The 13,670-nt window shown below is 51.5% G+C and overlaps 1 protein-coding gene across 2 annotated transcripts in view; it reads right to left on the bottom strand.

The window, feature by feature from the left end:
- Positions 1–869: 869 nt before the first annotated feature.
- Positions 870–13,670, bottom strand: part of IKBKG (inhibitor of nuclear factor kappa B kinase regulatory subunit gamma) — a 15,752-nt gene continuing 2,951 nt past the window's right edge. For both annotated transcript variants that reach the window (XM_081115207.1, XM_081115208.1), the window contains exons 3-10: positions 12,454–12,665; positions 10,577–10,695; positions 7,874–8,026; positions 6,707–6,803; positions 4,515–4,658; positions 4,094–4,236; positions 3,849–3,901; positions 870–3,610 (exon numbers count right to left, since the gene is read on the bottom strand). In XM_081115207.1, coding sequence (XP_080971333.1) covers positions 3,474–3,610; positions 3,849–3,901; positions 4,094–4,236; positions 4,515–4,658; positions 6,707–6,803; positions 7,874–8,026; positions 10,577–10,695; positions 12,454–12,665 — 1,058 coding nt within the window. In that variant the 3' untranslated portion in view covers positions 870–3,473. The remainder of the gene's footprint in view (positions 3,611–3,848; positions 3,902–4,093; positions 4,237–4,514; positions 4,659–6,706; positions 6,804–7,873; positions 8,027–10,576; positions 10,696–12,453; positions 12,666–13,670) is intronic.

The following is a 13,670-nucleotide window of genomic DNA, read 5'->3' as shown; positions in this document are numbered from 1 at the left end:
TGCTGTCTCAACGGGTAAGAGATTCTTCTTTTTTACTGCTGCATAGTATTTTATGTACCAAATACTTTTAAAAGGGTTTATACTTCAACCCAACAATTCTCCTTCTAAATATCTATTGCACAAAAACAAATGCACCCGGATATTTATTTCAGCACTGTTTATAATACTAAAAAATGAGAACAGCATAAAGGCCTATACATCAGGGACTGGCTAAAATAGCTATGGAATATACATTTGTGATTATATAGCCTACTGCCCAAACCCTGCCTCGTTTTGGGATAGAGAAACTTTAAAAGCACAAAAAGGTGCCCAGCCAGTGTGGCTCAGTGGGTGAGCGTTGACCTATGAATCAGGTCACGGTTCAATTCCTGGTCAGGGCACATGCCCGGATTTCGGGGTCAATCCCCAATGTGGGGTGAGCAGGAGGCAGCCAATCAATGATTCTCTCTCATCATTGATGTTTCTGTCTCTCTCGTCCTCTCCCTTCCTCTCTGAAAGCAATAAAAATATGTATTCTTTAAAAAGCACAAAAGGTGTGGGAGGAAGGGAGAGAGAAAGAGAAAAAAAAAACATCCATGCAAGAGAGGAAACATTGATCAGTTGTCTCCCCTACACACCCTGACTGGGGATCGAACCTGAAACCCAGGTGTGTGCCCTGACCAGGAATTGACCTTTCTATGCACAGGACAATGCTCCAACCCATCGAGCAACACTGGCCAGGGCTGGAAACATTTTTTAAAGGATTCCCCAGACACCTTTGAAAGAGGGGAAAAAAACTAGGCAAACATCTGGAAAGATTGATTTTTTTAAATTTAGACATTATGAATAGAAATGTTAGGAGTAAAAAGTATATAATACAGAATAGCAGAGATTTTTAAATGACAGGATAAATTTATTGCAGTAAATCTGAAAAGTGATTAACTGAACATTGTGCTAAGAAAATATAATTTACTCAAGAAACAAAACACCTGAGTACAACTAAATTCAGTTTCGAGGAAATTGAATCAGTGGTTTAAAAATCTACCCTCACCCACATGAAATCCATTAGATCTAAGCCGTTTTACCAAGCATTCAAAGAGCAGCTATTCCTAATGTTATGCAAACATTTATATAGAGAAATTGTAATGTTCTCACAGCTCACTTAACAAAGCATCATATCATTTCATGCATAAATACTGCAGTTTGTAGCCTTAAGAGAAAGGGCCTCATTCTTGTTCCAAAGACAATGACAATACCATTTTCCCACCCAAATGGTTGCAGGGTGTGCATCTGCAGCTTTTACTGTTTTATTGGGGTCACACATACATAATTTTGTCTACTGGCCTTTTCACACCAACCTGCTGCAGAGCGGGTTCCACACTGCAAGATGGTCACAACCCTGGCTGTGTGGGCCTGAGTGGTCCAGAGTGTAGCCTCCTCTTTCACCAAAACTTTTGGCAGCTACAAATGATGACGCAGCCCGGCCAGCGTGGCTCAGTGGTTGAGCGTCAACCTATGAACCAGGAGGTCAAGGTTTGATTGCCAGTCAGGTTGCAGGCTCAACCCTCAGTGTAGGGCATGCAGGAGGCAGCCAATCAATGATTATCTCTCATCATTGAGGTTTCTATCTCTCTTTCTCTCCCTTCCTCTCTGAAACCAATATTTTTTTTAAATTTTCAATGATGGTGCAGTGAGCATGTCTACAATGTCAGAGTCACAGTACCTGACTATCTCTTAGAGTTAAACAGGCTGAGAATGTCCATTCTGCCAAACCGGTCCACCCAAGAGTGGCACCACAGGCCTGTCCCCTGTGCCTTGCCAGCAGAGCAGCAGACATCATTTGTTGCACTTTTGAAATTACTTTCTGTTCAGTTGGAGTCTGTGTTGTTTTAGTTACTGGTGAAAGAGAAACGCTTTCCTATTGTGCTAACTGGCCATCTGGATTTTTCTTAAAGCATCAAGCAGCAGGTGTGTGAGCAACAGAGAAAAACATAGGTTCTGGCAGGATGTGCTTCTAGCTGTCTATCTATTTCTCAAAGCCAGGCTCATGAGAACCAAGGGGCCACAGCTAAGAAGGCAGGCAAGCTACTTCCCACACCGGAAGAATCCCACCACTTGTTCCAGAAGCTCAACCAGATCAAAACCAGAAAGAAAGAAAGAAGAATCCCTCTTCTGGGAAAAGAGTCTGGTTCAAAATCTCTGGTGTAGAAGGCAGAGTTGGCCCCTATAGAAAGGAAGCAGGCAAAAGGGAAGGTTCAAAAGAGCAGTGGTTGCCTGGCCAATGTGGCTCAGTGGTTGAGCATCAACCTATGAACCAAGAGGTCACAGTTCGATTCCAGATCAGGGCACATGCCCGGGTTGCAGGCTTAATCTCCAGTGTGGGGCATGCAGGAGGCAGCTGGTCGATGATTCTGTCTCATCATTGATGTTTCTGTCTCTCTCTCCCTCTCCCTTCCTCCGTAAAATCAATAAAAAAATAAAGATTTTTTTAAAAAGTGTACTTGGGAGAAGCATCCCCCCAACCCCCGCACCCCATCAGACCATGAGGTGGCCACAACTCCAAACCCAAAGCAGTGGACAAAGGGCGGGTAAATGTCACTACACAAAGATAACAAACTTCAAGTCCAAACCACGCTAGTACCAAGTCACGATGGGAAAAGATCACTGCAACTTCCACCACACGGAAGAGCTGACCCCACTAATGACCAAAGCGCTCCTACAAAGCGAGGAACAAAAGACTAACAACCCAAGAACAAACTGGTCAACAGATACAAACAAGCCATTCACACCAGAATTGAAAAGGACCCCGAAGCTCTGAAAGACGCTCACGCTCACTCTTAATGAGAACTACATGATGGCAAAAGCCCACCGGTTGACATCCCTCACCAGGGCAAGGCTATGGGGAACGAGGGGAGAGCAGGAAACCACACTGGGGGGCACCGGCACCACCTACCCTGTTTGCAGATGCTCAGTGTGGCCGCTTCTAAGAATCTGACCCAAAGACACACAAGGTTGACCCAATGCATTTTCACTGTGGCATTATTTATGACAATAAAAAGACTGGCAACAAGGCAAATGCCGTGGTGCAGCCTCCCAGCGGAAGAGCACACAGCCCAGGACTGTGCCCGCAGTGCATGCGCAGGAGCTGGGCCAGAAGGAAGAGCTCCCTCCCATCTCAGGCTGGGAAGCAGTCCTCTCTGAGAGCCTTGACCTTGATTCCTGACTTCCCCAATGGAGGTGGAATAGGGAGCCCAAGAGGCAAGTGGTTCAAGCAGACAGAACGGACAAAAAGAGCACAGCATCAGGACTGGCTGGGACACCGTGGGCCCTAAAAGAGGCAAACCAGCAGCCGGGGAAGCTGAAGCGGAAGTCCCTGCAGCTAGCTCGTGGCGCTCAAAGAAGCAGCCTGCTCTTTGTCACCTCGCCTGGAACGAGGCAGGCGGGAGAGGGAAGCGGAGATTGCACTGTCCTGGGCTGGTCGCCGGCAGGCGGCTCTACTGAATGCACTCCATGACGTGGATCTGCAGGGTGTCCATGTCAGGAGCCTGATACTGGCACTTGGGGCAACAGAAGTCAGGTGGCTCCTCGGGGGGGCTTCTCTGGATGAACGCGGGGTGAAAGGACTGGTGAGCTGCAGGAGGAGAAGAGGGGGAGGGGACAGAAAGTAATGAGACCTGATGGGACCAGCAGATCCAATTACCAGGGTCACTGTCACTAGCACCTTCCCTTTAACAACCCTCTGGGGGAGCGGGGGGGGGGGGGGGGGGGAAGTGTACCAATGAGAAGCAGCCCATTTGAGCTCCCACCGCCCAGGCTCCCCAGGCTGCCAGCACCCTCCCCTCCCCAACCCCTCCTCGTGCAGCTCTCACCTTGGGCAGGGGGCTGGGAGACCTCTACATGCCGCTTCCTCATATCTTCAATCCTTTGAGAAGAGAAACTATGCAATCAATACGTGCAAGCCAAGCTCTGAGTGGTGTACAAAGCTGATGGAAGGACAGGGCGGCAGGAGGAGAGACAGAGGGCCAGGCACCCTCAGTCTCTTGCGCTCACAGCTGGAGCCCCCACAGCCCCCATCCTGCTCTGCTCTGCATGCGCCACGTGCTCCAAGACCTACCTGGCCGACTCCTGGCAGCTGGCCTTCAACCTGCTGAACTCCCGCTGCAGCTGCTCCAGCTGCTCCTGCAGCAGCTCCTTCTTCTCGGCCAGCTTCTCCCGGGCCTGCCGCTCAGCCTGGAAATCAGCCTCGTAGATATCCGCCTGGCAAAGCCAAGAGAGAGGAATGTGCCCACCACCCGTCAGCCACTCCTTGGACACTGTGCCAGGCACAGGAGCGAAGGCAGAGCCCGCTTCCACCCTCCCACGGCCCATGGCACAGAGAGAGTCCCCAGGTGCACTGAGAGGCCAAGGAATAGTCAAGAGGTCAAGGGGCTCGAAGAGCTTCTGAGAGGCCACTGCAAAATGACACCAGAGACATGCCAGGTGCCAGCGCCAGCAGGCCTGGCCTGCTCACCCGCGTGTAGGCCACAGACCCTCACCTGGGCCTTGAGCACCGGAACGGTCTCCATCACAATCTTGTGCTGCTCGGCCTCTTCCTTCAGCTTATCGATCAATTCCTGCTTAGCCACCAGGGCCTCCTCGGCCTGCTGGAGCTGCTGCTTGAGATCTTCCAGCTGCATTCCCTAGGGATGGGCGAGGGGAGCTGATGAAGCCCGAGTTGGCCCAGGCCTGGGGTCGTGCCACCCCCAGGCCGGCTGCTACTTCAGGCGAAAAGAACTAAGAGGAACAAAAGATCGGACCCAGGTGGCCCGCCAGCCACAAGATGTCAGTGTGTGCAGGGCATGGGAAGGTGGAGGCTGAAGAGGACCTCTGAGGTCATCTGGCACAAGCTCCCACCCAGGCCAACACTCCCTTCCCAGAATCCCAGCTGGACAGTCCTCCTTCAACCCATCAAAGGCCCAGAGCCACACTCCCTCCTGAGGCTGCCTGCTCCACGCTGAGCTGTTCTCCCAAACTAACAGTCCACCACGCACCCACTACGCCAAAACGCATCGGTCCTTCCACTCTGCCACCTGATCAAAGGTCTGCTGGTCCCTCCCAGACACCCATGTACACACACTCACACACTCACACTCAGACACACACATCCACACACTCACACACAGACACTCGCACTCAGACACACACATCCACACACTCACACACAGACACTCCCACTCAGACACACACATATACACACTCACACAGACACTCACACTCAGACACACACATCCACACACTCGCACACAGACACTCCCACTCAGACACACACATCCACACACTCACATACACTCCCACTCAGACACACACATACACACACTCACAGACACTCGCACTCAGACACACACATCCACACACACTCGCACACAGACACTCCCACTCAGACACACACATACACTCGCACAGACACTCCCACTCAGACACACACACACACTCGCACACAGACACTCCCACTCAGACACACACATAAACACACTCACAGACACTCGCACTCAGACACACACACACACACTCGCACACACTCCCACTCAGACACACACATACACACACACTCGCACGCAGACACTTGCACTCAGACACACACATACACATTCACACTCACACTCAGACACACACATACACACACACTCACAGACACTCGCACTCTGACACACACATACACACACACTCGCACACAGACACTCCCACTCAGACACACACATACACACACACAGACACTTGCACTCAGACACACACATACACACACACAGACACTTGCACTCAGACACACATACACAGATGCACTCAGTCATAGCACAAATACACGGGCACACAAACAACACACAGACACATACAGATAGACACATGCACAGATACACAGACACAAGCCCACATGCATGCACACACACCACCCAACCATCCCTCTGGAGATCTAAGAGCCACAGTTTGGCAACTAACTCTTCCTGTGTGACTGGTTTCAGACTTTACCCTTATAAGTCTCTTCTGTGTATATTCGTGTTTGACCAGGCTGAAGAGGACCTCTGAGGTCATCTGGCACAAGCTCCCACCCAGGCCAACACTCCCTTCCCAGAATCCTTCTTAAAATGTGATCACTAAAAACTGTACTCAGCCCAGCCGGCATGGCCCAGTAGTTGAGTGTTGACCTATGAACCAGGAGGTCATTGTTCAATTCCTGGTCAGGGCACATGCCCAGGGTTGTGGGCTCGATCCCGGTGTTGGGTGTGCAGGAGGCAGCCGATCGATGATTCTCTCTCATCATTGATGTTTCTCTCTCCCTCCCTCTCCTATCCTCTCTGAAATCAATACAAATATATTTTAAAAAAACAAAAACTGAACCCAGTAGAGGTCTCATAAGGACAAACTAGAAAAGGGCTCTCCTCTGACTTCAACACTGGGATGGAAACATTCCCAGAGAAATCTGAGCCAGGAGCCAAACTGGTGACGGCTAGCAGGAGGACCCAGCCCAGGGAGGGGGTGGAGATCCAACCCAGGCCACCATAGGCAGCGAGCATCACAGCCCAAGTGTCCCCATCTCCCTGTAGTCTACCCTGAGCCATCACACTGCAGCCTTGACAAAATTCTAAGATAAGTCGAGTATCCCTCCCTCGCATTTGGGAGAGCAGGCCCCATGGGAGAGGAGACGGGTCAGCTCAGTCCTAGGCAGTTCCTGGGGTGTGCCCGCCATACTCACTCGGTTTCGCTCATTGCTCGCCAGGCTGCTCTTCATGCGGTTGTCATAATCTTGGAAGAGCTGGTGATAGGCTGCCTGGAGCTGCGCCAGCTTCCGCCTAAGAAAAAGGAGCTTTCGCTGGAGGAACCACCTTGTCCTGGACCAGCCACAGCTTTTCCTGCTTCCAACTCCGCCCTCTTTTATCCTCCCACAAACCCGAATGGGGCTCCCAGGACACATACGTGCCTTAGAGGCCATCAGTTCCGAGGCACGCTTGGCTAAACAGTTAATATTATTTTCCTCATAACTAGCATATTTTGAAGTATGAAAAGAAATGTTTATAATAAAATGGAACTGTCTGCACTCTTTAAAAAAGTTAACCTCATACCCTAGCCAGTAAGGCTCAGTGGATAGAGTGTCAGCCTGTGGACTGAAGGGTCCTGGGTTTGATTCTGGTCAAGAGCATGTACCTCGGTTGCAGGCTCAAACCCTGACCCTGGTTGGGGCATGTGTGGGAGGCAACCAATGGATGTGTCTCTCCCACATCAATGTTTCTCTCTCTCTGTCTCTCCCCCTCCCTTCCACTCTCTCTAAAAATCAATGAGAAGCCCACCCTGGTGTAGCTCAGCGGTTGAGCATTGACCCAGGAACCAAGAGGTCACCAGTTCAATTCCTGGTCAGGGCACATGACTGGGTTGTGGGCTCAATCCCCTGTGAGGGGCATGCAGGAGACAGCCAATTGATGACGTTTCTCTCTCATCAATGTTTCCATCTCTCTATCCCTCTCCCTAGAAATATTAAAAATCAATAAAAATGTTTAAAAAATAAATGGAATAAAAAAAGAAAGAATCAATGGGGAAAATATCCGTATGTGGCGATTAACAACAAAAAAAGTCAACTTCATGAAAAACAGAAAGGCAGGACTAGTCAAAGGTATACCAACAAAAGGAATGAAGGATCCTGGACCAGATGCCGTTAACACGTGGGCCAAACAGTAGAGTCTGAATATGGCCTGGACAATGTTGTCATTTAAAGTATGAATCACTTGGATGTGATAATGGTTAAGGAACTGAATCCGGCCCTCAGCCACAGGCAGTCCCTAGAAGGGCTCTCCCACAGGTAGAAAGCCACCGACATCCCTCCGACATCCCTCCGGTCTCCATCCCTCCCATGTCAGGCACCACTCACTTCTCCTCCGAGGCAACCTGGCGCTCCTTGCGCAGAGCAGCCTCCATGCTCTGGTTCTGCATGCGCAACTGGTCCACCTGCACGCTGTGCTGCTGCTGCAGCGCCTCCCGCTCGCTCTCCAGCTGCCGGGCCTGCTCACTGGCTGCCCGGGCCCTGCATGGGGGAACAGGGAGGTCACAGTGGGGCCCCAGCAGGAGCGAGGGTGCTCACAGGAGCCCTGCTGTGCTGAGGACTGCCAGCGAAAGGCAGGTGGGAGCCAGAGAGCACTAGAAGCTGTGCAGTCTGAGGAGAGAAGACGGGCCCTGGGAGCATGGAGAGGAGTCTTGGTTCAGAACATCTTGGCAATGCAGAGCCAACACAGTGTGAGAAAGAGGGAGGTTGCCCTAGCCGGTTTGGCTCAGTGGATAGAACATCAGTCCTTGTACTGAAGGGTCCCAGGTTCGATTCCAGTTAAGGGCACCTAACTCAGTAGCAGGCTCGATCCCCAGCCTCAGTCAGGGAACATGCAGGAGGCAACCAATTGATGTCTCTCTCTCACATCGATGTTTCTCTCTCTGTCTCTCCCCTCCCTTCCACGCCCTCTAAAAATCAATGGGAAAATATCCTGGGGTGAGGATTAACAACAAAAAAAAAAAAAAGAAGAAAGAAAGGAGGAGGCACTGTCACTGGAGACAGTGACAACTGCAGGGCACCAGGTTAGGGACAACGTGTTTGTGTCAATGTAGGGACCCAGCCAACAACCAAGTGCAGGTGCCAAGGAGACCTGGGGCTCAGGTTCAGGCTGATGCCATCCATTATAGAAGCCCCTTCAAAGGTGAAGGAGTGATCCCAGAAGAGGATGCTGCTGCGGCCAGGAGAGAGAAGATCTCAGGAACCACCCCTTAGGGGCCAACAGGCGGGGGATGGGGACCCAGCCAGAGCAGTCTCCTTGGAGGGGCCAGGAGAGATTGGGAGGAGAGGAAGTGGAGGCAGTCAAAAAAAATAAGCCTTTCTAGAAGGTGGGGGGGGGAAGCAAGGTAAGAAATAGGTTGGGGGTTGTCCGGCCAGCGTGGCTCAATGGTTGCGCATTGACCTATGAACCAGAAGGTCACAGTTTGATTCCCAGTCAGGGCACATGCCCAGGGTAGCAGGCTCCATCCCCAGTGATTGCATGTGCAGGCAATCAATGATCTCTCTCATCATTGATGTTTCTCTCTCTCTCGCCTTCTCCCTTCCTCTCTGAAATCAATAAAAATATTTTTTTGAAAAGAAAAAAACGGGTGGGGCAACTGGAGGGGGAGGCAGGGTCAGTGTGCTCAGGCAACTCTTTCCCTCCCCGTGACTATTCTAGAAGTGGCAAGGAAGTGACTGGCCCACCTCAGTGGCTCATTTGGAGATCCAAACATCCACCCCTGTGAGGAGAGCCTCCCACTGGCCTGCCTGGGGGGGGGGGGGGCAGCAGTAGCCTGGGCAGGAAATTCCTCTTTCCCTCTGTACTCCTGCTGTAGCAGCTCGTCTCTTCTCCCCTGGGTCCCCCCAAAGCCTCCAGTCTTCCGATTCAGGCCCCATATTACCCCATAGCCCCCGACCTCCTGTCTCCACACTCATATCCCCCTAAATCTGCAGTTCCAGGTTCCGGCACGTCACCCTGCCATCCTGAGGCCTTCCATAGGCCCCACTATGAGGGCAACAGTGTGTGTTTCCGGGTGGGGGCAGGTTACAGGGGGTTTTTTCCCACACCTGTCCAAATAAATATATATATATATATATATACACACACACATACATACTAGTATATATATACATTTACACATACATATACATATACATATACATATACATATACATATACATATACACTGAGTGGCCAGATTATTATGACCACCCCATCAGTACTTCATTGGACCACCTTTTGCCTTCAATACTGTGGCGATTCTTCTTGGCATTGACTCCACGAGATGTTGAAAGGTGATGCAATGAATCTGACACCATGCCTGATGAAGAGCACTGTCCAGTTCTGTGAGATTTGATGGTTGTGGAACCAGCTGCCTGATGGCTCTTTTAACTTCGTCCCACAAATGCTCCATTGGATTGAGATCTGGTGATTGTGGGGGCCACCTAAGCAAGGTAAAGTCTCCCCCATGTTCTTGAAACCACTCTTGCACAATACAGCACCGTGGCATGGCCCATTGTCTTGTTGGAAGAAGCCATCTCCATTGGGATATGCCATCAACATGATAGGATGAACTTGATCAGCAACGATACCTAGGTATGTTGTGCTATTCAGATGTTTATAATGGTCTAGCCCTCTAGCAACTTCAGCATGAAATAGCTAATTTGCCTACAAATGTCAGGTGATCATAATAATCTGGCCACTCAGTGTATATATATACATGTATAGGTATAGGTATAGGTATAGGTATAGGTATAGGTATAGGTATAGGTATATGTAACACACATTTCCATCTGTTATCAGATAAAAGTTAGGTGCTGATACCCAGCCAACGTGGCTCGGTGGTTGAGCATCGACCTATGAACCAGGAGGTCACGGTTCGATTCCTGGTCAGGGCACAGCTCAGCTAAGCACCTGTCTCCATGCCCCTGTGCTGACTCACAGTCCTCCAGTCCCCCCTCACAGAGGAACCCCCGGAGACACCTAAATGTCCTCAGTCTTCTCAGGTGCCCTGACAGAGGCCTCCAGGTGGGCGTGCCCTCGCCACTCACCTGGCTTCCAAAGCCTGCCGATCCTTGGTGGCAGCCTCCAAGCGACTCTGGCTCTCCTGGAGCTCCCCCAGCAAGGACGTCACCTGGGCTTTCACCGAGGCCTTGTCCTCAGCCATCTGCTACATGAAAAAGAGCCACTTCCTGTCAGCAATGCTTTCTCACCAGCTGCCCACCCTTGGTGGCCCCAAACCCTGGGGCAGCCTGCAAGTGCTAAGATGCGTCACCCTGAGGGCTTCTCTCCCGCCCTTGGCAGCCCTACTCATCTCACCTCTCGCCTTCAGAAGTTGCCAAACCCCAGCCAGGCAAGTGATGCAATGGAGAGGGGTCGAGTCCCATGAGCCCCTCCTCATCTCTGCGGATGGGGTATGATGAGACCCAGCACAGAGCGGCCTCAAGTCTCCTAACACTGATGACCAGGCCGTGAGGACTGAGCCCTGCAGGAATCTCTCAGCCTCTCTGAGACTAGATGCCAAGGGAGGCGAGACACAAAGACAGCGACAAAAGTACACGCTCTATTCCACAGGCCCAGGGCCACTAGAAGGTAAGGTGTTAATAACACTATTCCCAGAAGACCTCTGCCAGCCACAAAATTCAAAAGTTGTCTAGCCCAGCCGGTTTGGCTCAGAAGGTGAGCATCGACCTATGAACCAGGAGGTCACGGTTCAATTCCCGTTCAGGGCACATGCCTGGGTTGCAGGCTCAATCCCCAGTGTGGGGCGGGCAGGAGACAGCCGATCAATTATTCTCTCTCGTCATGGATGTTTCTATCTCTCTCTCCCTCTCTGAAATCAATAAAAATATTTTTAAAAAGAAAAAAAATATGTAGATCAAGTTTTCAGGCTAAATAGTAAAAAAAAAAAAAAAAAAAAAAAAAAAGGAGCCCTTGCCGGTTTGGCTCAGTGGATAGAACATCAGCCTGCAGCCCAAAGGGTCCCGGGTTCCATTCCGGCCAAGGGCACATACGTGGTTGCAGGCTCCGCCCCGTCCCGAGCCCTGGTCGGGGCTCATGCAGGAGGCAATCGATGTGTTTCTCTCACATTGATATTTCTGTCTTTCCCTCTCTCTTCCATTCTCTCTCAAAATCAATGAAAAAATATCCTCGGGTGCGGATTAAAAAAAAAAAAAGAGTTGCTTAGCCGGAGTGGCTCAGTGGTTGAGTGTCGGCCTAGGAACCAGGAGCTCACGGTTCCATTCCCAGTCAGGGCACATGCCTGGGCTGCGGGCTCAGTCCCTGGTAGGGGGCGTGCAGGAGGCAGCCATTCGGTGATTCTCCCTCATCATTGGTATTTCTATCTCTCTCTTCCTCTCTCTTCCTCTGTGAAATTAATTTTTAAAATAGGTTTCTATGCCGAAACCAGTTTGGCTCAGTGGATAGAGTGTCGGCCTGTGGACTGAAAGGTACCGGGTTCGAATCCAGTCAAGGGCATGTACCTGGATTGCGGGCACATCCCCAGTAGGAGGTGTCCAGGAGGCGGCTGATTGATGTTTCTCTCTCATTGATGTTTCTAACTCTCTATCTCTCTCCCTTCCTCTCTGTAAAAAATCAATAAAATATATTAAAATAAAATAAAATAGGTTTCTAAACAAAAGATGTCGAAACTCGCAATTGCCTGATCTCCCTCATCAAACAGTCCGGACCAGATCCCCGTAACCTCAAGCTGCTCTAGCCCAGGGCTGAGACTCAGTCCTCCCCATCACTGACCCCTGTGCAGTAACCCCTCCATAGTAGCCACCACTCCTGAGGGTGCTCTGGGGGACCCCTCTGGAAACACTGACATCCCTGTGTGTTTGTAGAACGCACCAGGCTGGTCGCACAGGTGGCCAGAGCCCCTAGCTTGGCCGCTCCTGGGAGAAGGCCTGCCTGCCCCCTGGGCTACCTGCTGGCATCTCTTCAGGTGCTCCACCTCCTGTAGGGCCTGCTCCCTCTGCCTCTTCAGGTCCAGCTTCTCCAGGTTCAGTCTCTCCACCAGTTTCCTGGCCTCCTGGAACTTCTGCATGAGGAACTCCTTCTCCTCCCTCTGGCTGCCCTGGAAACGCTGCAGCTCCTCGCAGCACTCCCGCAGCATCTGGTTGCTCTGCCGGATGGCATCTGGCAGCAGAGGAAACAGCCGAGGGGAGGTAAGCCCTGGCAGCCAGCCTGCCAGCCCCCTGGCCTGGCACAGTGCATTCCCCATAACACCGAGCCGCCTCTCACACAGAGTCTCATTGAATGAGAAGCTAGAGATGCCACCTGGGCACCTGGGGCTACACCTAAGTACCAAAGGAGCAGATTTGGAGCCCCGGAGGTATGATCAAGGGGTGAGGCCTTGTCACACAGAGGAGGGAGGATGCACCACACCCAGGGACAGCCATGGTGCCTGAGGGGCACAGTACAATGGCCACTGGGACCTGGAGAAACTGCCCCCGATTCAGGTGAGGATGTGGGGGGGTGAGAGTGGGGGCTGTGGTGGAGACAGGGATGGGGTGGCCAGGAAAAAACTCAACCCCCATCCACATGTGGGGAGGAGGCAGCTGGAGGACAGCCTTCAGCTGAGGGCTCTTCACAGAGACACCTGGCCGGAGGTCAGGAGCCCAAGACTCCTCCCTTTCTTTCCCAAAGCAGCCCATAGGCCCTTCCCAGGGAAGGCCACGCCCCTTCCCACAAAAGGCCATGCCCCCTTCCCAGGGTAGCCAGTGCTTAATGACTAATCAGTATGGAAGTATAAACACCTGGCCACATTGGCCCAACTTGGGACAACTCAGAAGTGTCATTCCAGCTCCAGAGCTTGGCCTGCACTGCAGCCCAGCTTCTTCCTCTGCCCACCCCTGCCTTTTCCCTGTCCTTCCCTTCCCTTCTCTTCCTCTTCTGGTCCTCAGAGCACTCTAAGTAAACTTCCTACCCAGCCGGTGTGGCTCAGTGGTTGAGCATCTACCTATGGATCAGGAGATCATGGTTCGATTACTGGTCAGGGCACATGCCTGGATTGTGGGCTCAATCCCCAGTGGGGGGCGTGCAGGAGGCAGCTGATCAATGCTTCTCTCTCATCATTGACGTTTCTGTCTCTCTCCCCCTTCCCCTCTGAAATCAATTTTTTTAAAAAAGAAACTTCCTGCA

This window comes from Myotis nattereri, assembly GCF_964212035.1.
Source record: "Myotis nattereri genome assembly, chromosome: X".
Classification (NCBI taxonomy): Eukaryota; Metazoa; Chordata; class Mammalia; order Chiroptera; family Vespertilionidae; genus Myotis; species Myotis nattereri.
Note: the sequence above shows the minus strand (reverse complement) of the source record. Positions and strands in the feature narration are given on the sequence as shown.